Source organism: Aythya ferina (assembly GCF_964211825.1).
Source record: "Aythya ferina genome assembly, chromosome: 5".
In the NCBI taxonomy this organism is placed as follows: Eukaryota; Metazoa; Chordata; class Aves; order Anseriformes; family Anatidae; genus Aythya; species Aythya ferina.
Genome location: NC_140301.1, coordinates 39,307,879 through 39,334,329, shown reverse-complemented (window position 1 = coordinate 39,334,329; position 26,451 = coordinate 39,307,879). Strand labels below are relative to the sequence as shown.

Here is a 26,451-nt window from a genome sequence, read left to right as displayed (position 1 = left end):
TATTAACAGTCTCGTTGTTTTTGTTTTTAACAGCAGCTGTTATAAAGATAATTATCAGCTGCTGCATCTTGTACTGAGGTCACAGACCTACACGTGGCCACTGCAAAGATGTTCTGTTTTCATTTAAAAGTCAGGGCAACAATTAGCTAATGAAGTACAGAACCTATCTGAGCCTACCTAGGTGCCCTGTCCACTATGTTTAGCTTGCTCCCATAACACAAAAACTTGTCTTAAGGGATTATGGAGTCCTGCTGGTGCCCCAGAGGAGAAGGCCAGCTGGTAGTAACAGGGATGTGTGCTTGTCTATTTCCTGTGAGTCTTTCCTTTTTACTGTACCTGCTCTGGAATGCTTATAGCTGTGGTTAGTGGGATAGCATAGTGCTTCTTACTACCTCCCGCTATACCGAGGAAAGGAATACACTCCTTCTTTCTCATCACACAGCAAAGCTAAAATACATCTCGGCATTCATTTGGCATTAGGAGACAAGGTGGTGCTGTTCAGAATGAGCTGCAAACTAATACCTGTTTCTATTAAATTCTCTATGCTAATAGTCTTGCACTCTTCTGAGGGATGGAATTGGTGTTGCTGAATTTTCCTGGCTAGAGTAGCTCTCTTTATATGTTAGATAATTAAAGCATCCTTTCCCATACACTGATTCCTTCTGCTGAAGCACCAGCCCTGCAGTAGTAGTGTACTAGATCCATTTGTGAAGTTTAAAACCCAGAAAAGAAACCTGTACCAACCATCCATTATTTCTGGCCTCAGTGGGGTATGCTTATTGCAAGGAGTTAAGACTATTCAGATTCTCTTGGTAGTGCCAGAGATGACTCCGTAAGAAAGATCCACTGAGTTTGTTAATCAGTGATGGATGGTTCACAACTATATCTTGAGCAGTTCTCCATTTATCAGACAAACAGACCTCCTGTGGATGGGTCTAGTTTTGGGGACTGGTTACCCAGTAGATTTTTTTCCTATTTTTTTCCAAATTTTGACCTAAACTTTCTTTTTTTAAATTTTTTTACCTCACCAGTCCTTACAGCCATTTCATTGGAACTAATTTCACCTTGTCCTAATTCATTGATTCCTGAAGTCTGGGTGGTGCCTGGTCACATGCTGCAGGTATCTTCTTCCTCCTGGCTGCTAAATTTCTTCAAAACAATTAAACTGATGTGACTTCTGCATGAGCAATTGTTGTTGCTTCACGGATGTTGTGCAATGGTTCCTGGGAAGGAGATTTTCCTTGGTATGAGGTGATCTCCTCTTTGAAACCCCTCCTGTCTGAATAATTCCTGCACCCTTTATTCAGACTTATGCTCTTCAGCAGCACAGTCACACTTCAAAGTATTTTTTCATTTGTAAGTGCCTGTGAAGGGTAACAAAATGGTTAACAGAGCACTCAAACTTGTAACTTTTAATACTTATGACTTTAAAATGCTTACTAACTTCTATTAATTGTATCGCAAGCCCCTTCCGAACCAATTATTAGTGGAACTTTATAATAAAAAAGTGTGATCCAGAACTTGTTTAGTTGCAGTATATCCCTCCCTTAGTCATTGCCTGGCCAAGCTGAAATACTTGGCTTCTTGAATCATCTGTCCGAGGTTGGCCCCTTTGTCCCCCTGATGGCTCATGCAACCCTTTCCTGAACTCCCTTTGGGCTGTGCTGAGTGTTACAATCTGAACTCTTCCTGGATTTGGTCCCTTTCCTCTTGCTGCTGTGAAGATAGTTTGTGGCTGCCCGAATAGCAGCCAGCAGCCCCATCTGTGCCGTTGATGGGAACGTACCTGCTGAAGTCCTGCCCTCCAGCCATCTGCCTGCTCTGAGACTCAGTTTGCATCCCCTGGCAAACCACTCATCTTGCATCTGAATTTTTGCCAGCTGAATCACTCATTTGGCTGCACCTTCCAAGCTGCCTGGGACATTTAGCCAAAGGCTGTAAGGCTGATCAATGGTATAATAAAGGGTGTATCCTAATATCTCAGTTAATTTGCAGAGGCAGAATAAGCAGGAGGAGTACGAACATGACTGGGAGCCAAGATTTTTGTTGGGTTCTCTTCCTGGCTTTGCCACAGATTTGCTCCGGGGCCTTTGAGAAGTCCCTTCTCCAGTTTACTTTAGCTCCTGCCTGAAAGGAGGAATAGAACTTGGTGCAGGAAAACAGTGGGGATTCCCTGAACACAGATCCACGGAGGGATTTAGATCCCTAACCCTAACAGCAAAATCCACTATTTTAGCCCATTTAGGTCCCCACACTGTGCAGTATGTAGGCAATGTCAGGATGGGACCATGGATCTGTTAAGGTGGTAAAGAGTGACTGGGGACTGCAGTGTGTCTAAAACCCATGTTTCCCACTTCCCTAGAGAATATGATGTCTAATGACAAAGCTGTGAGCTGCTCTGGTCTGAGCAGGCTCTCAGGCCCTTCTCTTGAAGCTGCTCTGCTTTGCAGAAGGGAACTGAGAAAAGTTTTGGGACACAGGCAAGGACTTTCTAATCTCAAGGTAACAACATTTGAGCAGGGAGACATCTGGTTTAGTCCTAGTGAATCCAGCTGGGACTTTGCTCTGTAGTTCTGTTTTGGCAGGCATGCCGTAGGTAGCCTTGAGGTGTTTCATGGGCTATGGCAGGGAGAACACCTGATTTCTGACCCATATCTAGGTGGATGCTGACATCTGTGGCTCTTTATCTCTCAAAGTTTGAGCAATGACATACTTTAAAGCAACAATTGCAAAGAGAATTTGAGAATCTGACCTTTCCGGAGGGGCAGTGAAGTCCTTCTGTAGCTGTAGGTCCCAGCGGTTGCTTTTTAGGTGAAGAAGACATGTCAGGAACAAATGTTTTCAATGAGTTGGAAGAACAGTTATCAGCTATTTAAGTCCCTGAAGTGTGAAGCCAGTGGTGGGCTTATTTGGTGAGGTTTGTGTGTTTGCATTGTAAAACACGGGGCAGAGGGCACGGGTCCCCTGGTGAGAAGCAACCTGCACCAGCTGGGCAGTGCTGCAGGGTGGTACAAGCGTGGTTACCAGCAGCAACTCAAGCCAGAGACTTTCCAGACTGGAGCTGACTCACAGGGCCCCTGCTTGCAGGTGTGTCTGCACCTGTGGTGTAGACATGGCCTTGGGCTTTGTATGATCAGGGCCTTTAATCAGAGCGGTATTTTCCTGACCCAGTTCTTACCCCCGCACAGTGGTTGGCACCCAGCTCCGAACGCTCATTGCTTTGTCTGGTCTGGTCTCAATCTGCCTAGCAGCCGCTCCCCGGGTGATCTTCCCCACATTTCCTGCGTATGGCTTTAGGATGTGGGATGGAGGAGCCCGACACTCAGCTGTGTGTTCACTGGGGGACGTTATTTATGCAAAAATAGGCACTGTCCAGCCACTAGTCAGAGAGTTCGTTACCTAAGAGGACCTGGATAATTGTAACACAGTCTTGTAGCCCTTTTGGGATCCATGGCTCACATGGCAGTAAGATCTAGGGAATGGTGGACAAGAAGTTCACATCCCAAAGACGTTGCAGTCTTACTGTGTTTTCTCTTGCATCCTGTTCTCTCTTGTGATCTTCAGCTTGTAGAGCAGCTCTCACCAGGGAATAGCTACTTTCTCTGTATGGTTTGTTGCCAGGGTTTGCCTTCTTAGGCATGCAATTGGGAGCGGGGGGACTGGCAGTAGGTAGCTGTTGAAGTGACAGGCCTTTCTGGGAACCTGGGAGGGCTCTCTGAGGCACATTTTCCTGTAGCTGGTGCACGTTTTGAATGCCATTTTTGCATGTTTGTCCTGGGCTGGGCTGAATTTGTCCCTCCGTGTCCAAGAGTCTCTGTCCCCTGTTTGGATTTTGTTGCTAAACACCCTCCACTGATGGGAACCGGCATCCAAGCAAGCATTGGCTTTTTTACCTGCTTCCTTTATATAGGGATTGCGTCTTTTCTTTTCCTTTTTTATTTTATTTTTTTCCAGTGGTCTTCTGGTTGCTTGTAGAAATGCCGGACTCCGAGCCTGTTCCCGGGGACCGCTCAGCTGGAAGTTGGCCAGATTCTCCAGGAGGAATCTCAAAAATGCAGCTGAACTTTTGTTCCCTAATTAGGCCAACTTCCCCAGTGTGAGCCCCAGCACTGTGTGGCCTGGAGCTCCCCAAGGCCTTGCGCTGCCTCTCTCCCGTGCACCCCAAGCGGCTGGCCGGCAGGGCAGTTATTTTCAGCTTGCTGAGGTTATCTGCTACCCTTCTGATGACATCTACTGAAATAGCATTTCTGGTCAGCCGTGTTTCCCAGCCTTTCTAGTCGTGTCCTTCCTGCTTGGCTACCTTGATGTGGATTAGGGACAGACCCTGACAATTGCATAGGAAATAATTTTATGGAAAGCTTTTCCTTTTCTTTCCACACATTTATGTCATGGTTTGAGTTCTCCCAGACCCACCTGAAGGAAGCAAAGGAGCAAAAGGAGTGGTGTAGATGGATGGGGACGTTTCTCTTAGTAGGTAGCACAAGGTAGGAGCAAATTGGGTGAGAGATATTTCCATCTAGGGGGGACAGAAGGGGCATAGCCCTGTAACTGTGGGTTTTGAGGGATTTCCACCTGGAGATCCCCGTCACAGAATCAGATTGTGGTGTGACGCTGTGGTGGTTTCATGCAGGAAAGAGCAATGACTCTTGAGGCAGGTCAAGGTGTTGAATGCTGCACTATGACAATTTCTTAGCAGGTATACATGTAAATGGACTAATTAGCTATTATTTTAGGGAAGAAATTCTTGACAATTGTCGAGAGCTTCTCCTTTACCTGTTGTGGTGGATGATGGAGAATATTTGAAGCCCCCCAAGAACTGTTTACATCTCAGTAGCAGTTTCCCTTATAAAGGAAGGTCAGTGACTAAGAAGAATGACACATCGTGGAAGAAATGAAAATCCAGTGTTTTCTACTAGGCATTTAAGACATGCAGAAGTCCTTAGAGGGGATTCATCACAATCAGATGTGTTATTTCTGCTGTCTGTGGATGTGATAAAGAGGGTTAGCAAAGATGGGCTGCTCTTTGCAAAAAAAACTAGGCTTGCCTGGATCTGGGAATTGAACCCTTTTTGATATCATTTGTGCTCTGAGATCTGTGTGGATTGTGAGTGTTATGTAGCTGCTTAGAAGCTATTTGACTTACAGCTCCTTAACTGGCGACAGTCAAAACTAATTAATCAGGCTTGTTTGTGAACGTTTGTTTTCCCTCAGTCAGGGGAAACTGGCAACCTACTGGAGAAAAGGAAGTTCTAGTCTGGACATACGCCTTTCTTTCTGCTCCATGGTCATTAACAGGTGAAAACAGGACACAAACCATGTACAAATCTCACTGTGTTTTCATAGGGGCAGAACACAGATCCCACACATTTTAAGGAGATGTACAGCATGACAGAAAGATTGTATGTCCTCTGTTGCATACCGTCAATGTCATTTGAGTCCCTGCTTCCCTGCACAGGGTGCTGGCTGTTTCAAAGGAGTTGTCATGTTGATGAAGGTAAATTAATTCGCATTTCCAGACCCTCCCAAGAATTTGAGGGACCCAACGTGTCCGTAATCTGCCTGCGTTGTGGTGGGTCTTACCAGAAACTTTGCTGGATCCTCAGGACCCACAGAGACACAGGTTAGTTGCTTCCGTGAGGGAACCGATACCCAACTAGCACCTTCAAAACAGCAGACATGATCTGACAAGTACGTTGGAAATTTCTGTCTTAATGAGGAAGCCAAATTAGAATCGAACACCTGTCTGATAAGAAGGGGCCTGACTACAGATAAAGAAGGAGGTAGCGTTTCTGCATTAATGCAAGAGAGATGGAATTCAGGCTCACCGAGCGAGGCCAGTCATTTTTCAAAGGCAGAGATAAAACCCTGATTACGGTGGTAGTATGAAATTGTTGGGAAGAAGGCTTGGGAAATCCTGCCTTCATGAAAATGGCACTGAACTGAATTTCTGAGGAGAAATAAAACAAGACCATGGCAACATGCCCATGCAAGCAAACAATCTGCAGAAAGTAAGGTAGGGAGAATCTTCCAGAGATAACTGGCAAAACTTAAGCAGGAAAGCAAACCACAGCAAACAAGTGGTTAGTTAGCGGTGTGGTTGAGAGAGGACATGAGAGAGGACACTTGTCAGGAGCTGGTGGAGTCTCAGAGATTTGAATGCTGAATCACCTTGGGTTCATAGCTTTGTATAATAAAACTTGCCCAAGATACAGCACAGGTGCTAATCATTTAAAGCCCACTGTCTTTTTTCATCAGAAAGGTGTGTTCAGGAGCTAATTTGCTCCATTACAGAAGAACTACATCCACCATTTCTGCTCTGCTCCCTCAGGGCTTGACATTCTTCTCACTTTCTGCCTCAAGCTCTTGCTTGCAGCTGCAAGGTCCCTAACCATGACCATATTATCGCCATGCACGACGTTGCATTCTCAATTGTAAATTACATTTTAGAAATGGGAAGGCATACGAAGGTAAGTTTATTTACTTGACAAAAGTGCATGTGGCGTGTGACCTTATTATGGCACTTTACAGGCAACCGACGAAGAAAAACTATTTATCCTCAGCTGACAGTTAACATTGCCTTTCCTGTTGCTAGTGCTCCTGTGGGCAGTTCAGAAAGAATTGCCTGATTTATTGCAAGAGGAATAAAAGGCCTGTAGGTATATGTGAGCTGTTTGTCAGGGTCTGACAGACATTCACGGTTGCCTGATGCGTATGATCAATGGGAAAACATTACAAAATTGGGAAGACGTTGGAATCAAGCCCCTAAGCACAACGGAGTCATGGCCTGTGCAAGCACTCGGAAGTCATTCTCAGCACCCTTTCATCTGGAGTGCCCAGTGTGACTTATCTTGGAGTTAAAGATTAGTTTTGGGGATGGGGCTTTTGAAATTGTAAGTACATGGGAATGCTCTGGAGGTGCTGTTTTCCCTCAGCCTTCTGCCCAAGCTCTTTGGTGGCATGTGTGTCCCTCGGTGTGCCTTTGCGAGGCGTTGTAAGGGAACATAGGCTGCTGCCGATCGGGGGATGGCATGCGGGGAGGAGGGAGAAGGGTTGTTTGCATGGGAAGGATCGGCGTGGGAGGGAGTGTGTTTTTGAGGTAGGGGCGTGTGTAATGGGAATAGGGATGTTTATGTGGGCACGCACGCCCATATGTGGTGTGTTTTTCCCCTTTTTCCTGGGCTCTGGGTGTGTCCAGATCAACCGAATTCAAAATGCTCCTTTTTTGGCACTGCAGCCTCTTCTCTGGTTTGGCATCTGAAGAATCTGGGGGAATCATTTAAAGATCAGAAAACTCCATTCACTTGGGCCCCCGAAGGCTTCACATTCTGTGACATGGCCATTCCAGTCGGCTGAGCTCTGTCCCCTGCGGATGAGCCCATATAAGGAGCCTGTTTCCTGCGTTTCACGCTCCCTGCCTGTCCCTCTGCCCTCCTGTGCTCCCTTTGCCGAAGAAAGCTGGTATTTTGGGACTGCGGCTCCTGCCTCATTCCTGCTCTCTGTTTATTTTTGGAGAATGACTATTTTTGCTCCTATCAGGGAGCTATGCGGGGTCGTGCCCCCTCCCTGCAGCAGGCAGCGGCTGCCCCTGGCAGGCTCTCTTCATTTCCCACACTCACAAACAATGCTTCTGCTTCAAGAAATAAACACGGGAGACCCCTACCATCAGGGGTTAGCTCAGCCCCTTCCTCATCTGTGGCAAGAGACAATTCGGCTTTGGCTCGGGGCTGACCCCACCACACATGCAAGTTCCCCTCTGTCAAGTTAGAAATCCTCAGGAGTCACCCAGTCCGTTCCCTTTCTTAAAAGCTGTGGGAGCCACATGTCCCCTTTCCGTTGCTCTAGCGTAGACACCTTTGCATTGGCTATATTTTCCTCACTTTCAGACATCACTTTACCCAATTATCCCTTCTTCCAATGGGCCTTTCACAGGTCCATCCACCTGGGCACCATCAAGTGGGAGCTACATAAACTTAAGTTCATCCACTGGGTTCACCTTGCTCCTCTGCTTTCACCACTGCCTGCCATGCAAAACACTGAAGCTGCTGCTGTACGAGGTGCTTCAAGCAGGGGGCTGAGTCCCAAACTGCAGAGGACGCTGGGCAGATCCCACACGGAGCGCCCAGTCTTTGAAAATTCCCATTGTAAGCCCCAAGCTGAAGGCTTGTCTTCTCTTGCCATGTGGCGGAGTGGCACACAAGACAGTGCAAGAACATAGCAGGGAGTGTCTTTAAGCTCCAAATGAACTTTCCCTTTAGCATTTCAGAAGTGCTGGTGGTGGCAGGGTTCATCTCCCCTAATTTTAGAGGTCTGTGGTGTGTCTGTCCGTATCTGAACTTGTCATCTAACTTCCTATTCTAGCCAGTGGAGAAAAGCAGACACTTTAAGGGAACAATTCCTCATCTAAAATGAGTAGTCTAAAACATGTGCTGACTGACCTGTGTCCTAGCAAACATGTAAAATGTGATGCTCCCAGCCAAAATGTGAGTATAGGTAATGAAGGTGTTCCCGTGAAACATGCCTTGAACAGCACATCCTCTGTGGATCTAATCTCCTTTGTGCTTTGGGCAGGTCAAAGGCACCCAGACCTGCAACTTGTCAGGATGTTGACTAGAGTAGTACATCTTTTGCTTACAAAGACACTCAAAAAACTGTCCTGCAATATCTCTCTTCCTTTTATTTATGATTAAACAGCATTTTAAACACTGTCTCTCTGTTTGAGAAGTTGTTACTTTAGTATGTGTGAACCTGGTGTCAGAAATGCCTTGACTTTGGCTTCACTGGAGCTGGCTGTAACGTGTCTCTTCTCTTTACTAAAGGATCCACCACCTAAGCCCCCACGCCGGCAAGGAGGCTGGGCAGATGATCCTGTACTGGCACCTACCAAGTGAGTACTCACCTCTTTTTTTTATTAAGAGCTTAGGTGTGGATTAACTGAACATCACTAGTTGCGCTTTGCTGCTGCAGGCATTGGAAAAAAAAATCTGAGTCTTGCAGATGGGCTGTATCTCCACTATCCTTGTAACTCCTTGAAAGCATTTGAAGTGTTGCTCTTGCATGGTTCCACTAGCAAATGTTTATATTTTATTAAATTTATAAATTGACACTTCTGCCTGGGCTCAGAAGTGTGTACACATCTCTGTCTGTGGGAGGCGGTGTGTTCCTCACCTGGTATAGGAACTGGAAGGAGCCCAAGAACATAACAAGCATGTTAAATACAGGAGCTGGTGGGGGTAGGATTTGACTGCCTGCGTCCTTTCCAGAAGAGTGACACATGACAGTGTCCCACTGACAAGTGTGCAATGAACAGTTCGGGATTTAGTGATTAGCCTTGACAGTAAAGGTCAAATTTGTCAATGTGTACGTGTGTATGGGGTTGTGCTATAATGGAGACGGATGGAGATGGTCAGAGAGAAGAGATGGAAGAAAAAAACTGTACAAATTGCGTAATGTATGCTGAGAAGCCTGATGCTTATGAAGGACAAGTAATAGAAAGGAAATATTCAGATATGCTAATATCAAAACCAAAAGACAGTTCAGACTACGAGGAGATTTCAATCTATTCATTATTTTTCAAGCTGTGAAGTTACGCTGGTGTTATATTTTCTGTTCACTGAACTGAAGGCCTCTGCCACGGAGTGGTGTGAGATTGCTTGTATACATTAAAGCCTATAATAAGAGTGTATATGTCTGAACATGTGCTTTGGAGGCACTCAGATTTCTGGAAAAGTTATATATTTTCTTTCCTGGAACTCTGAGAATGGGACAGGACATTCAGAGACCTGTTACATAGCCAGTATTTCTTAGGAGGTGAGAAAGGTGGTCGATATTCTGGAAAACAGTACTTTTCTGGGAAAATTATCGCTCTTTGTTTGTCTCTGAAGAATAAATCAGCTCTTTGTAGAACCAAGTAGAAGCTTTATGGAAATGTGATAGCAGAGAACAAGGGTGAATTGCATTGCTTAGGAAAAATAAATCATGTAATTGGTGGCTACGTGAGGGACTGGATAGGAGCTAATACACTTATTCAGGACTGAGCCTAATGTGCCCTGAAGGACAGTGTGTGGGTTCCTAATGTAATGGCACCGTGCTGTGTGCTCCTCTAGGATGTTTTCCATGGTTTAACTTCAGCCTCATCTGATAGATTGCAGTAGCTGTCAGTGATACTTCTCTGGCATCCCAATTGCATGGTTTATAGATACAGCAGGTGCGTGGAGTAAACGCTCCTATGAGGCTGGACACGATTCAGCTGAAGAAGCAGAACAGGAGCTAGGGGCTGCAGCCCTTTCTACCTGTATGACCCTGCCCAGTGGGATGTGAGATGAAGACGTGCCCCTTGCTCATTCATGCATACATGAATTCATGCTTTATCTGACAGCATTCTCTTCCTTTGTATTAAGAGCTTTTATGGAATGCATTTTATGATGGCAAGTCTTGTTCTGACTTTCTTTAGGCATAGGAGGGACGAGACTTTTGTACAACTGCTTCCCTCTCAGTTCTTTCCTTCAGTGGCAGATTCTCAACCCGGTGATCTCTTCCCTCTCTCCTCTTCCTCAGAAAAGTCTCAGCTGCTGGCCTGTGAGGCTGTCTTTGTGACATATCCCAGAGTAAAAACCTTCATGTGAAAAGCCTGAGTCATCGGCTGATGTCATACCAATGTTGCTGCAGCTTTCTTGTTTCTGTTTTCTCAGGCTTTATCTCCCCACAGCTTTCTACCAATCTGACTCAGTTTGGAAGCCCATCAAGCTGACTTGCTCCAATTTCACTATGAGAGAAGCAATCACACTAAAATACCATGCTTCTTTTGATACGTCTGATGCAGCTGTAAGGACTCCTATGGCAGTGTAACTGAGCCTATGCTTGGGAAGTGTACTGCTTTCAGTAATTTTCTCGAAGTAATTTTGAACTGCCAGTATTGAAATCTGTGATCTTTTGCTTAGAAAGGGTGAGCAGAGTGGCTGCAGTTAGATTTTCTGTGTTGTGTGAATATGCTGTGGGCCAGATGGGATGCTGCAGCCACTTGTGAAGCAGTCTTGTCACTGTCTGTGTGTTCTCTTCTCTATTTGAGGTCTAAGCTTTTAGTTCTGTTTCTGACAGATTCAGCCAGTTGCAACTGCATACTTGTTGCTTTCCCTGCAGGATACTTAAACCCTTTTCTGCTATATTTCTAGTTCAAAGTCTTATCAGTGTGAAATGATGACTTGAAATTGTTCTTTTTATTTCCATTTGGGACGTGTTAGAGTAAAATTTCATTTGCAATGTGGTTTTCTGTTTTTTTTTTTTTTTTTTTTTTTTTTTCTAACTTTGCTGCTCCCTCCTAGTCCCTTACTTGCCCAGATCTTGTCATACCTTGGTAAACTTGCAAATATTCTCACCATCCTACTTGTTCCTTCCATCAGACCAGTGCTGTCTCAGACTGTTGCAATATAAGAAGAGGAGGAGACCCCTCAAAGTTTTCCAGTCTGTAACTGGTTTTAAAATTAATTTGCACAGATTGTATGCAAGTAAGATAAGGTAATTTTATCACAAGTCTCCATAGCATAGTGTCAGAATTTTAAACTCCCAAGAACTATTGAAATGATGTCTTTTTCTTTTTTTTTTTTTTTTTTGATAAGTTTTCAAAAGTCAGGCATGTAGAGATTTCTTTGGACTCCCAGTACCTCTGTAAAACATCTGTCATTACTAGGAGTTCAGTTTTGTAAATATGGGGAATAGTGAGCACTGCAGATAAGTGTCTGAGCAAACCCTCAGACTTGGCCTCTGCTATCAGCAAATAAATGGTGCAAAGTAGTGACAGAAGCATCTTTTTTTTCCTTACTGACAGGGCCCTCTGCAACTGAATCTGCTGGACTTACTTCAGTTTGTACAGAGAGAGAACAGCTCTCTGTGAGACGAGGCAGTCCCCTGGCTGCCCCAGCAATATTGGAGCCGCAGTGTTACAGGAAAGGGGACCAGCCAAGAGCCTAGGCAGCCACTTGGGTCCTAGTACCCTGCTGAGATTATATAAATAACAGTAATTACATCAGATTTTTTCTAGAGAAGCAGCTCTCCAACCACTGGATGGAGCCCAAGTGCCATTCTGAAGGCTGTGCTGATGTCCTTAATGACATCAGTGTTGACACTTGTGACAAGCAAAGCAGAGGTTTTATTGTCGAGTTATCTCCTGCATCAGAAGGAAGAAACACAAAGTGCCTGCCAATGGGAAAAGGAAAGGGGAACTCAGTTTTGCACACTGGTGAGGATTTGACAAAGGAGAGGTGCTTCCAAGATCTGTTTAATTCCAGCTTGTGCTGATCTCATCTATCTGACTACTTATAGCTCCTTATCCTTATAGAATTTCTTCCATTTTTTTTGTCCCTGTTAGTATGTTTTTTTTTTTTTTTTTTTTTTTTCCCTCTCTTTTCTTCTAGGGGCACTTGCAGTTTACCTGGGTCCTTGTTCCCTTTGGTCTTGAAACCTCCCTGTGGTGAGCCCCTTAAATTTCATGCAGTTCTCTAGGCTGCAGATGGGGTTGTTGTGGAATAAACACAGCTCGTTTCAGGTGGGCCCTCCAAGCAAAAAGCAAGTGCTGCTTTCAGGAGGAAATCCCTTCTAGTGCCTGCATTTGTGTCTCCTTTCTTCTATAGGAATCTTGGCATTTTAGCAACAGGTGCTCCAGCCACAGCTGAAATCTCTCCTCCTTTCTGAGGGGTAGGTCATACCGAGTTGGAATAATCAAGGCTTGTTTAGGGGAATAACCAGAACATTTTGGAACACGTGTTGGTACAGTGTCCAGGAATGCATTTCACAGGATATCAAGGGCCTGTCAGAAGGAAGTAGATGCAGTTGGGGTGACCTTTAGAGCGGAACAGCTTTGGTAACCCAAGCAATGTGTAGACATAATTTAGGGCTCTGGAGGGTGGGCAATGGTGAGATTGCACCCTGGAGCTGGAGGAAAGTTATTTAAGAGATTAAGGTTTTTTATGATTCAGGGTCTCTAGAGGTAGCTAAGGTTAAAAACCTCCTGTTTCAAAAAGATGGGCTTAAACTATCCTGTGTCGTATCTATATGAAATGATCCTCAAGAGTGTCTGGTTTATAGAACCTCTGGCCATCCCTGGCTTGCAAGTGGGAGTAGTAAAGAGCTCATGAGTTTCTCTTATCTGGTGTGGCAGGGGAAAGCTCATGTCATTGTGTCTGCCCTCTACTCCCAGTCCAGCAATGTTGAGATAAATCTCAGGCTGGGCTTCCTTGTGACGCTGCCATGTTAGGAGCAGAGCCAGGCTTCTGGCTGTGGGGAAGACAGCAGCTTCCCTCTGCATCCTGCAGCCATCTGTGGATGTCCTCAGAGATGAGAACAGTGGAGGTACAAAGGCTTGAGGCTACCAAGTGAGGGGGCACAACTTAGAAGGAGACGAAAGAAAAGGAAGTCTGATTAAGTTTTGTCTTGAAGTGTCTGTTTTTGGGTTTGTCCCTGCATTGATCTGCAAGGGAATGAGGCAAGTAATGGCCCCTTGGGGACCTTCAGGACTTTCCTCTCAATGTCAGCCGTCATTTTCAATCACCCTCTCCCTCCCAGCCATTAATTTTGGCCCAGGATCATGGGGACTTGTCCATCTATCACTCCTAATTGACACTAAATGATCTGTCAGTTTATTGATGAACGGCAGGAGTGGAATTGTCACAATATATTTTACTTTCTAACAACTCCTCCTGACAATTTTACCTTGTCCATCTCACTCTCCTCACATAAATCTCCATTGGCCTCTCATTCCTTCTCTTGGGCTGTTCTGGTGCCAGCCGCCTCCACACCATCGGCACGCATCAAGGACATCAAGATGGCGCTAAGCTGCAGTCTGCAGGCCCAGGGTGGGTTTTTTCCTCTCCTTCTCTCTCCCTCTCTCTCTTTTTTTTTTTTTTTTTAATAAGCTGGATGTTCCAGGAATGCTAACAGGCTCTTGTCCTCTTGTCCCTCCATGTCATTGCTGGGGTGAGCTCTCCTTGGTGTTTCTGTTTAGACTCAGGAAAGATAACTGGCAGAAAAATGAAACTCCCTAAAAGACAAAAGAGTCACCTGAGAATCCCTCAGTAGCATGGCTGTGATGGGGGATTTTTTTTTCCTTTTAATCCTGCACAGAGCGACTTGCAAGGGTTTCCTGCAAAGAGAAAATGCTAGGCTTATGCCCATACTTGTGTCTTTGCAGTGCTCAGAGGAACCTCGAAAAAGAGTTGGACTTTTTTTTTTTTTTTAAAGCTATATTTCTGCTGATGTTTGTTTTTATTAGTGAAGTTTTCTTTGGCTTTTTCCTGAAAGACACAGAGCAGCTGAAGAGCTAATGAGGTTGTAAAATCTAGCTACCCTAGACAATGGAGTTTGCATGACAAATTTGGGAGTCTGACATTTTGGTAACAGTCCAGATAAGCTGCTGAGGTGGCAAAGTGTGCTGACGGTGAAGTCTCTCTGATTTTCCTTCCTTAGTTCTCTGCATCTCCAAGGAATTTACCAGCACACCCACGGGAGACCATCCTTGTTCTCCCAAATATTTTGAATTTAAAAAAGCAAAATCCTCTTGAAGACCATTTGCAACCAACCTTTTTCTATATATCAAAGCCAAGGCTAAAATCTTGTCTGGCCTTTGTAAGTCACCTCTAAATTGACTGTGGAGTCTGACTTAATGCAGTTTACCTGTGGAAAGAGACCTCAGATGATCTGATCTACTGCTTTGACCCTATCTCCCTCTCTGACCTCCCCAACCCCATATCACCCCTCTACTATTCTGAAGTCCTTAACCCAAGTTCTTAAAATGCCCTCTTTCAGAACTGTGGCTCTCAGATGATAGCACAAGGTGCCACTCAGTAACAAATACCTAGCTCTTTTTTTTTTTTTTTTAATGTTTTCAATGAGGTCTATCACAAATAAAGGGACTTTGGCCAGGTCCTAGAGGCTGAAGAGTTTGTTTTCTGTTGTGGGATTTGGAAAAAAAAAAAAAAAAAAGGCAAGCAAGCTTGGGTTCTTTTACGTTCCTTTCTAGTTCTGTCCCCTTTAGCAGTCAGTTTTTCTGTGTAACCATGGGGATCAGCACTGTATGTTTCCCTTTAAATGGAAACTGCAGTGCTCCTGTAACCTCAGGAGCCATTTGGTGTGAGAGTTGGCCCTGGTGGTTACTGGAGACCGAAGACGTGATCTCTTGGACAGGAGCCCCTGTTCTCAGGGAACGAAGATGTGTGGTGGATACCTCCAGAAACTGCAGTGCTGTTTTCCCACACAGCAGGAATTTGTATTGAGTGTTGTTGTTTTTTCTGTTGCTCAGTGGGAGCTCTGAGCAGCTCTGCTGGTCAGCTCTTTACCAGTGAGCGAGTTGGGGAGCCCTGGGAACATCTGTTACGGGGCTGCTGCAGTGAGTAGGCTGAGGTTCAGTGACCCCTGTGAACTTCGGCTGTCCGCTTGTTCCCTCGTGCCAGTTCCTAAAGTCCTGCTTGCCAGAGCCTTCCTCCTTACTTGCTTCTGTAAAGCAAGCCTGTGTATTGGGACATGAGGAGAAACAACATTTTTTGTTACAGTTTGAATAACGAGTGCCTCATAAGCTTGCTTCATCTGGAGCTGGTTAACCACAGCATCTATCAGGTCCTTCTTCTGCCCATGCAGTGCTCTGGGCAGTGCGGGCCAGGCACCCCAGGGAGCCTGTGAGGTGCTAGAAAGTCATCGGTGGGACCATTGTGGGTACCACAAATGTGTGTCTGCCCAAAACCCCACTGAGGAGATGCAGACATACATGTACATCCGTGTGCCCCAATGTTTGGAAGCAGAGGGCTGTGAGGTGCCATGCAATGACAAAAATAAAGGCTTGCTGTAGTCCTGGCTCTGATGAAATTGACGGCAAAGCCTGCCTTGATTTAGAAGATGTGAAGATTTAACTCCCTGATTTTATTGTAGCAAACCTGCCTTCTCCAGGCTGCCACAGCCCAGGGAGAGGGGGTAGAAACTTGAACAACTGAAGAAAGCCCCAAGGAAGGTGAAATGGCATAGGGGAGAAGACAGGTTGTGGTAGTGCTTTCCAGCACAGGCTGTAGTTCTGTACAGCTCTGATGAGCGTTTTTCACTCCCTATGCCTCAGCAAACGAGCAGTGGCCGAGGCCCACATTTGGAGAGCTGGGAGAGCCGATCAGTTCGTGCCTGTGCGTCATTTGGGCTGTGTAACCAGCTGTGCCTTAGGCTATTAAACAAGCTGCAACTCGTGGCTCACCACCCACTCGCTGTGGTGATGGGCACCAAAAAAATACTTGAGCAAGAGAGTACAATGTCCTTTTTTTTTTTTAATCATGTTTTTCCCCTCCCTCAGGCCTAGACCTGAGTTACAGTCAGTGCCCCTGAGGCGAAAGGCTTCGTGTCTCCCTGCAGATTGCGCCAAGCCACACCGGTGGGTACGGTTTGGGTGGAAGCACACAGGCAGCACGCTGCCCAGAACAGCCCCTCTGTCTGCTCCGCTCTCTCCCAACAAGACACATCTCCAACACCAGGACTTTTTTTTTTTTTTTTTTTTTTTCCCTTTTAGTCTAGAAGCCGTTCAGACACGCCAGGCCCCGTGCAGCGCCCACCCCACGGCAACAGGGCCCCTCACGGCCCGCCAGAGGGCGGCCGCGGCCCGCCTCAGGCCTCCGCCGCCTCACGGGGCTCAGCCCGGCCCGGTACACCCCTCCCCGGGGCCCCGCTGCCCCCATGCCCCGGGGAGGAGCTGGGGGAGCCCTGTAGGGTGAGGGGCCGGTGTCCGGCCCCCCTCCGCCAACCGCGGCCCCCGCGAGCTGTGGGCATTAGGAGGTTTCAAGGACATTTTCCCCCCATTCGTCCCAGTGATGTCCCCTGCTAAAATAGGTTAACGGTGTGTAATTAAGCACTACACATTGTCATGCCGCATAAAGATAGCGTCCTGGCGGTTCTCTGAGCCCGGCTACTTTATCTCCATTTAGATCTCCGTGGTAGGCCATTAAATGAGAAAGAAACAGTTTAAGGGAGATCATGTCTACATTAGACCTGCCTTTCACCCCTCAGCACGGTGCTGGGAAGCTCCCACCCGGCTGAGCTGGGCGCTGGGGTGGTGGTGGGGGAAAGCCTCGTTTTTGAGGCTCAACCCCCTGGCATTAACATAGAGGGAGGATTCCAGCTGGCCACAACTGAGCAAACTCAGTGCTCGAGAGCACAATCGGATTTATATCTTCTGCCCCAGCACACAGCTTGGAGAGAAATAGGTGCTGTGTAGTAGGAGTTGTATAGCAAGGTGAACTGTGATCTGTCGGGGGTCTTCTGCCCAATTTCTTTTTTATTCAACACCATGAAACAGAGAGGGGATCAGCAGCTGGCCAAAGCCTGAGGGAATACTCTAAGGTTTTGGTCCTGTTTGGGAGCACAGACAGTCTGGAAGTGAAATGAAGTGTAAGGGTGACAGGGTCAGTCCATGTTCTTTGGCCATCCAGAATCTACTGGGAGGAATGAGAGAAACAGAGGTATCACCCTCACAAAAACCGATGTTCGTTGGTGTATAATGCAGCAGACAGTTGGTGTATAATACACAGAATCACAGAATTTCTAGGTTGGAAGAGACCTCAAGATCATTGAGTCCAACCTCTGACCTGACGCTAGCAGTCCCCACTAAACCATATCCCTAAGCTCTACATCTAAACGTCTTTTAAAGACTTCCAGGGATGGTGACTCCACCACTTCCCTGGGCAGCCTGTTCCAATGCCTCACAACCCTTTCAGTAAAGAAGTTCTTCCTAACATCTAACCTAAAACTCCCCTGGCTCAACTTAAGCCCATTCCCCCTCGTCCTGTCACCAGGCACGTGGGAGAACAAACCAACCCCCACCTCGCTACAGCCTCCCTTGAGGTACCTATAGAGAGCGATAAGGTCGCCCCTGAGCCTCCTCTTCTCCAGGCTGAACAAGCCCAACTCCCTCAGCCGCTCCTCGTAGGACTTGTTCTCCAGGCCCCTCACCAGCTTCGTCGCCCTTCTCTGCACCCGCTCAAGCACCTCGATGTCCTTCTTGTAGCGAGGGGCCCAAAACTGAACACAGTACTCGAGGTGCGGCCTCACCAGAGCTGAGTACAGGGGGACGATCACCTCCCTAGCCCTGCTGGTCACACTGTTCCTGATACAAGCCAGGATGCCGTTGGCCTTCTTGGCCACCTGAGCACACTGCTGGCTCATATTCAGCCGACTATCCACCATCACTCCCAGGTCCTTCTCTGCCTGGCAGCTCTCCAACCATTCCTCTCCCAGCCTGTAGCTCTGCTCGGGGTTATTGCGCCCCAGGTGCAGGACCCGGCACTTGGCCTTGTTGAACTTCATGCAGTTGACCTCAGCCCATCGATCCAGCCTATCCAGATCCTCCTGCAGAGCTTTCCTACCCTCAAGCAGATCGACACACGCACCTAACTTGGTGTCATCTGCAAACTTACTGAGGGTGCACTCGATGCCCTCGTCCAGATCATCAATGAAGATATTAAAGAGGACCGGCCCCAGCACCGAGCCCTGGGGGACGCCACTAGTGACTGGCCTCCAGCTGGACTTGACTCCATTTACCACGACTCTTTGGGCCCGGCTATCCAGCCAGTTTCTAACCCAACGAAGCGTGCGCCAGTCCAAGCCAAGAGCAGTCAGTTTCTTGAGGAGAATGCTGTGGGAGACGGTGTCAAAAGCCTTGCTGAAGTCAAGGTAGACCACATCCACAGCCTTTCCCTCGTCCACCCAGCGCGTCACTTTGTCATAGAAGGAGATCAGGTTCGTCAAGCAGGACCTGCCTTTCATAAACCCATGCTGACTGGGCCTGATCGCCTGCTTGCCCTGCAAGTGCTGCGTGATGACTCTCAGGAGGATCTGCTCCATGAGCTTCCCTGGCACTGAGGTCAAACTGACAGGCCTGTAGTTTCCTGGGTCTGCCCTCCGGCCCTTCTTGTAGATGGGGGTCACATTTGCTAGCCGCCAGTCAACTGGGAAAATAATACAGCAGTGCGTTTCTGAGCACTGCTCACGGGATTGCATTATTTTATTTGCCCTTAATTAACTGGTTGTATCCATACAGCACAAAGCCATGCCACAGCAGATTCAGGCTGGATGTAAGAAAAAAATTGTTACCACAAGGGTGGTCAAACACTGCAACAGGCTGCCTTGTGAGGTAGTTGATGCCCCATGCCTGTCAATGTTCAAGAGGCACTTGGAGAATGCCCTTAATTATCTGCTTTAACTTTGGTTAGCCCTGAAGTGGCAGTTGGACTCAATGATCTTTGGAGGTCCCTTCCAGCAGAGCTATTGTACTGTATTGTGTTGTATTCTATAGTTCTTACACAGTTGTTCATTCTGTGGATGTTTTTGCTGCCTTCCCTGCACTGTGCCTCCTGCTGGAGCAAGCAGACCAGGGCAGCACACTTGCTGCTGAGAGCACAAGAAAAGAGTAGGAGATCTGTCGATTCTGTCTTGAGTTTACAGTCCGGTTTCTTCAGTGCCTGCTTCCACTCATCACTAGAAAGCTGTGCCCGTGTGGATGGGGAGGATGCTGTGTAGCCAGGCCTGATATTCCTGCAGGATGAAATGTTGGTCTCCACATGGTGCAGTTGGCATTGATAAGCTGAGCCAGTTCTCAGGACTCAGTACAACAGCATACTTAAAGCAGTGTGGTAACTTCACAAAGAATGCCTGCAGGGCTTCCAATGCACCTGGAGACCACAGGGACAGGCAGGGGGCTGGTTCTGCAGGAGTAGTATCTCCAACTATTGCTTAGCCCTCAGCTAAGCTTATGAAGTCCACAGGGTTGGAGGCAGAGCACATTTTGAGGGTCTGTTAACACCTTTCTTCTCTTACTGCCTTGAAGGTTTTTAACTTTAAGACATGGGGGCAAAGCTTGTCTTTTCTCTCAGGGTCACTTTGTTAGGTGGATTTAGATAATGCAGTTGGGCCAAAAAAAGCGAAACGCTAGTTAGGAACAAACCAAGAATATTTTGTAATTTTATTTTCCAGCTTGAAACAAGGAATTACAAAGTAACATGCCATTAAACAAAACAAAAGGAAGACTTTGGGTTTAAGGCTCCATAAAAAAAAGAAAAGGGAATAGTAAGCTGGTTGGTGTCTTCTTTACCTGATAGCTTGGTCATCAAGGCAACATAGGGTTTCCTGCAATTCCTGCTGGCACTCCAGAAATTTCATGCCATAAATCCCAGATAGTCCTCTACCTGTGAGCTGGTTTGAAATGCCAGTTTCATCAATTGATGCTGTTCCAAGTCATATATTAACAAACCTCTGTAGAGCAGGTGACTGAAAGCAGATGTCTCCTAAACAGAACAGCAGTCATTTCTAGCTCCTGCTCTACTTCCCCTGGTAGTTAAATGCTCTGTGTAAACCACGGTACTGTCAAAGTGAGAGGCTGGCATCACCCACTGCCACCTTTGTGTCCTGAAGCATGGGGGCTGGGGCATTCCCCTGGAGGGGCTGACAGTGGGCTTTAGCTTGCCCAGGAAAGAACTGTCCTGTTTGATGGGAGTCCTAACACCCAGACTCTAGCATTAAAGCAGGCACTACTCTTGTCCTCTCCTTGCTTATGACTTTTTTCCACAAATTACAATTTTCTCCAATACAGTGCAGCTATTTCATAATGAAGTAAAGCTATTTGGCAAATCTGCAGATGGTTTTGGGAATGCTGAAACTACACTATTCTAGAATTGTGCAGATGTCTGAGTGCATTGTACAAAATATGAAAATGTGAGGGCAGAATATTAAACCCAAGCAAGGGCATTGGGACCCACAGCAAAGCTGCCCAGATTTGGAGTCATCTAGATCAGTAAGGTGAATAGTCACGGTGTATGTTAGCTTATTGCCCTCAGTGAGTCCTTTTCTAACATAACTAGGAAAAGCTGGGAATGTTTTAAGTCTGAGAATGCACATAATAGTCTCTGCCTCTAGGAGTAACTTACGACTGCCTTCCCATTGGGCCAGCTGGATACCTGCCATGACAGGGAGTTCAGGAAAAAGAAAGAGAAATTGCTTATGGGGATAGCAAGGCCCTCTCCTGGGAAGTATAAGCATGTGGAGTGTTGCACTCTTGCCTGGGGACAGGCAATGAAGAAGGATGTAAGAAGCGTGAGTACTGATGGAAAGAAAAGGGTTATTTGGGGCTGGACAATTATCAAGAGTATGGGATCGTGCTAAGAAGAGGTTAGATTGAACCTCCAGGAAACGATCCCACTGTGAGGGCAAGGGTCTGAAGACAGGGTGTGGGAAGCAGTTCTGTGAAGGAAGGAGGGAGAGAGATAAAATAAGATAAATCTTGCATCATCTTTTCATATCTGTCTTTTCAGATTCCATACACCAGCATGAGCTGGCAGTGGGCTCTCTACAGCCATCCCTTCCTCTCTCTATAGTATTAGGGGGTTCACAAACCAGGGAAAAGGAGGCAAATGGACAAATGTTTCTTACTGAAAGAACATTCCTGAATTCCCCAACTCCATCGTGCTTCTGCCTTGTCATGAACAGAAGCCTGCAGATATAGCTGAAAGCTTGGGTGCAGATGTCACTTATATGGCTGCAGTTCTGACCATAGCAGTGGATATTATAGAGCTCAGATCACTGATTCTGTCTCATTTTTAGCTTCTCACAGACTGCAAGCTCCAAGGAGAGCAGTGGAGACAAGGGGCTTTCTCCTTCTCATAGCCAGACATCCTCTGTGTCCTGCTCCTTGCTCTTACAAGAGCAGACTATTCACAGGAGAACTAGAAGAGGATGGTGGCCTGCTGGAACAGAGAACTGATGAAAAGTCTGCTCCATATCATGCAACTGCTTTGAAAGGAGCCGTGCCAGGCAATGAAGCAGCTTCTCTTGCGTCTTGGCGTGTCTTGGGACAGTGTATGTGGTGGGGGAGAGCCCCTTGTATCCCTTGTCATGGTGCCCTGACTTAAGGGAGGGGAGAATATTTATTCCCAACGCATAGAGATGAAACTTCACTCTGCAAAATGGCCAAAGCAATCAGCGAGTGATGGAGTATCTGCTAAAAAGAAACCTGGCATTTAATTAACTTTTCAAAGTGCTGGTTCAGCAACCTCCATGTTTTACATTTTGAATATTGAACAAGCGTCCCTAATCGGAACTGAATTACTTCTGGGCTTGCTGGGGTGGAGAGCAAGGGAGCTGCCATTTGCCAGTGCCTCCCCCCCTCCACGTTATTATTATGAACTCCTGTTAACTCAGCTGGATCAACCCTGATTTACTGCAACGACAGCGTGTCTGACCTCAACTTGGCCAGTTCAAGTGGGGCTCCTAGCCTACAAAGGCAACCAGATAATCTTTAAGCACAACCAGGGGCAGGAAGAACCTGTTGATCTCTCAGGGGTAGATAAAAAAAAAAGTATGCCTTCTTCATTGCTGATGTGCTGACCTTTGTACTCAGGTAAGGCAAACTTTACCCACAGCTGATGGCAGAGAGGATGAAAAAGGATCTGAGAAACTCAAAACAAAAACAAAAACAAAAAACAAGTGTGTGTGGCTCTCACTGTATCTGGGATATCTGGCTGTCTTTGGGATCTAAATGATTCAGCATTAACCTGATGCATTCAGGGACTTTGGCTCAGTGGTTACTCAGAATTTTTGAAATGTGGGATGTGTGATATCAGACCTGGGTACAGGAACTGTTTTGCACATTAAGAGTTATATAGGGAAAGGTGTGCTTTTTATAAGTTTTTTTCTAGCCTTTTCTAAACATAAACCTTTCCTTGTCTTACAGGTTAGGAAAAAAGCATGCAGAAGAAGTAGAAGAGTAAGTTCCCGTTGTTGCTAAGACTTCCTTTACAACTTCTACATCTGGTTTCACGGAGAAGGGGCATGAAACTCTAAATTCATGTACACCAAGATCTGGAACTACTTGGCATGAATTCATGTTGTGTGTCCCAGTGTGGGTCAGTACGTGTCACTCTGTAGTTCCCTGGGTGTGGAGGAAGGTGATGGCTCCGTCACTCCCATACGATGGAAAGAGGGAGAAGCATCTGCTTTCCCAGCAGACTCACCCCAGCCACTGCTGTCTAAGCCATGTGTAGTAACCTAGGGGTTTGTATCAGGTACAAGGCTAGTGGGGAAAAAGGGAACACAGGTGCTTTTCTGGCCTTGCATTTGAAATTATTTCCTTGTGTTTTGCTGCAGCCATCGTCTCAGGCAGCAGAGCCTGGAGGTATCAAGTGATGGAGGAGGTAAGGTATTACCTACTTGACTGCAAGAATTGCCTTCATGCATGTCTGGGGGTTCTCCAGTAAAGTGAGCAGAGGCATCTGGTTAGAAATGGCAAGGGAATGAACCACCCTGGAGGGGAAACATGTGGTAGCTGCTTAAGTTCCCCAGCTGCTGAAAGGGGGAGAGAGAGCAAAAGAGATAGAGAGGAGGATGAGGAAGTGAGTCTGTAGTCTAAGTCTGGTTCTTCATTAAAACAGAATAATAAAAAGCCTTGGGGAAGAAGGAAAGCGTCAAGGGAACACTTTTCTCTGTGATTACCTCCATATGGAGAATAGTGCACTGGGGTAAGAAGAAGGACCAATAAAAGATTCAGGGCAGGGATAGAAAGTACTGCTGTCCCCTAGTTTAGGTGAGAGCAGGCTCTACTTAAAGTCCCTCTTGTGTTTTATGGTAACACCCCAGTCTTGTGCCAGTCAGGACGAGTGCTTGCACAGTTCTCTTGGGACCTCTGTCATGAGAGAATTCTTCATTTAAAGAATCCACTTGCCAAATGCAATATCTGAGGTCATAAGCTAAACGTATGTACTGGTAGGTTATTCCACCCCATCCCTCTACAGGCTGCTATGAAATCTACTGGACTCCTGCCTTAATACTATTTTTCTTTATAGCTTATATCATTTACTCTTTTAGAACTGGATAAACCAAGAAAATGCTCAGGAAAAATCCACAGTATGAAGCTCCAGAGATATAAGCCCGTAAGACGTAGAAATTCTTTGAAGTTTCTCGGAGCTACCTAAATTTTCAAGGACTAAGGATTTTATACTGTCTATAAAACGTTGCATCTGTAAAATATCTCCAAGTATTTGAGGTATTAGTAGGAGTCACAAATGATCAGACATCAGTATTGTTAATGAGACTAAGTAGAAGGCTTATTTGGGTCTTCCAGACAAATTAAGCATTACAACGTATGACTGCCACAAGTGGCACCTTTACAGCACTGGCATCTTCAGAATAGACTTGATTTCCCCCTGGGAAGTTTCTTGGGCTTCATAGACTTCAGCGTACACCAGTGAGGCTGATAGTCTGTTCTAAATAGCTGTTTGGCTGTTTGCATACCTGCTGTCCTTCTTGTTGAAACTTGGGCTTATATTCAGAGTACAACTTTATTTACTAAATGTAAAAATGCTTGCTACATGGTAGCAGCATGTGATTTTTAGTGCTCCCAAACCTTGGGTAATAAGCACAGACTAGAACTGATACAGAGTGTGCTGTGAAGACACAGTAAGTCATACTACACTTATTTAGCTGTACCTAACCTATAGTTAATGGTTGATTTTGGATTGTTTGCTAATCAAAATTCATTTTTAGATGATATGTATGGGTTAGAAGAAGGATCCTGCTAATCTTATTGTGGTTCTTACCCAGGCAGTTTCTAGTAGTCAGGTACACTGGGTTGTAGATCTAATTTCCATATGGAAAATCTCTAAATGATCAGTGCATTGCATGCTTGTGGTCCTATATCTACAGGGAGTGCAAACAGCCTAATTCTGGGAGAGCTGCTCTCCGTGTGGGCTTAGTAATTGCACTGAAGAAAACTGACGTACAAACGAACTCCAGAACCTAATTAAAACTAATTTTGTGAATAAGCTGAGAGATATAAATAACTGCCCAGTGTAGAAGGCAGGGAGCAGCACTGTGCAGTTGTGCTGTAAACTGAGCCATATAGGCCTCCCCTTCACACAGCCCTTCCTGGCGTGTGGGTCCTCAAGGATGGGTCATGGTTATTTTGTGCTGCATAATGTGTTAGCTTGTACGCCTTATTGTGAACAGGTGTGGTTGCCTGCTGATTGCTGCTGACAGCCAAGACGTTTGGATTGCCTTCCTTTAACCCATTAGAAAGGTTAGCTCTACCATTCCATTAACATTGCCTGCCCCCCGTCCAACCTTTTTATTGAAAGAACCAAAGACAAAACTGCATGCACTTAAAAAGATAGCCCTACGTATCTGAAGTATGCTCGGTTATGATCATTTGTATGGCACTAATGACCAGAGGCTCGGAATTTGGAGTCTTTTGGAGGAAGCATTAAAAAAGCAGAGGCCCTGGAGAGAGCCTACAGTTCGGCATGTGGAGAACAGAGGGAAGGTCACACAGCCAAGTGGAGACTTGGTTTTATTATGCCTTGTAGTTTCAGAAGTAAAACTAGAATTCTCTCACTACCATTCACACTGTGCATCAAATAGCATCTGAGTACTCATCTCCATGGAATTTGGGGAGAGGACGGTTGTTTCACAGGCTGTGGGAAGGCTGGGGAAAAACTAAAATAACCTGGAAGGTAAGTGGGTGGTCCAGACAGGGACAAGCACGGAACCATGTGCAGTTCTGGCCACTCCTTGCAGGTGCACAGGAAAACCCAGAAGGTGCAAGTCATCCATAATGCACAATACAGACTGTCAAAATCCTACAAATGAAGTAAGTACCTTGGTTCAGGCTTTGCTCAGAATCCATTTTCTTTAATCCATTTTTTTTCTTCATATAGGAAGATAGGAATTAATGTAGGAATTCTTCTTGCCCAGGACAAGAGAGCCATTTTAAAAAGGAGCCAGGTTTGAGTTTATAGGAAGCAAATAAATGTGTTTGACTAAAAGCAGCACCATGTGCTCCTGTAAAACTCCAATCTGGAAAGACTGATTTGAAAAAGGGCAGTGTCTCTCCAGCACTAGTTCTGGTGTGTCTAGTTGGTGGGTGTTTGGGTTTCCTACAGCTCCTGCTCTGAGCTCAGTGCCCATCCTCCTGAACAGACACTGGGACCTGTTAGTACGTAGGCACAGAAAATGGATAACCTATTTTTGCTAGGCTGATGTGTGTCCAGCTAAACCCTGGCATGGTGGGGCCCAGCTCCTCGGCACCGTGGGCTCCTGCTTTAACAGGATTTAATGCAGCACAACTTGAGGAATAATAAACCTTCATAAGCAACAAAAAGGTGTTTAATTCCTAGAGGACAGGCCCAGTTGAGTCAGTTTTGGCCAGGGGCAATTGAGGGCTTAATGCTATGTATGTAGCAATCTGGGCAATCTGAGAGAGAGGAGTTTAAGGGTAATTGCTCAATTTTCTGTCCATGTCAACAGGGAAAATGGGCAGCAGTGACTGAGCGCTGAGCAGCAGGGAAACTGTGAGATGGGAGACTATCAGCAGAATTTAAGAAGTGCTATCTGCAGAGCGCTATTTCCTTTTCAGTAGCATCCAAGATCTGCTTCTCCACAGTATAAACTATTCTT

At 46.1% G+C, this 26,451-nt stretch overlaps 1 protein-coding gene and 1 long non-coding RNA gene across 6 annotated transcripts in view; one reads left to right on the top strand and one right to left on the bottom strand.

Moving 5' to 3' along the window:
• IFT43 (intraflagellar transport 43) overlaps nucleotides 1–26,451 on the top strand; it is a 48,241-nt gene that overhangs the window by 9,728 nt on the left and 12,062 nt on the right. For 3 of the 5 annotated variants that reach the window (XM_084519592.1, XM_084519591.1, XM_084519593.1), the window contains 3 exons: nucleotides 8,817–8,884; nucleotides 22,736–22,768; nucleotides 23,149–23,195. In XM_084519592.1, coding sequence (XP_084375718.1) covers nucleotides 8,817–8,884; nucleotides 22,736–22,768; nucleotides 23,149–23,195 — 148 coding nt within the window. The remainder of the gene's footprint in view (nucleotides 1–8,816; nucleotides 8,885–22,735; nucleotides 22,769–23,148; nucleotides 23,196–26,451) is intronic. The other 2 variants (XM_084519589.1, XM_084519590.1) reach the window with 1 other exon arrangement.
• LOC311436962 lies at nucleotides 129–2,890 on the bottom strand. The gene is made up of 2 exons (XR_014693185.1): nucleotides 2,753–2,890; nucleotides 129–1,364 (listed from the first exon to the last, which is right to left on the bottom strand). It is a non-coding gene; the product is annotated as an uncharacterized lncRNA (long non-coding RNA).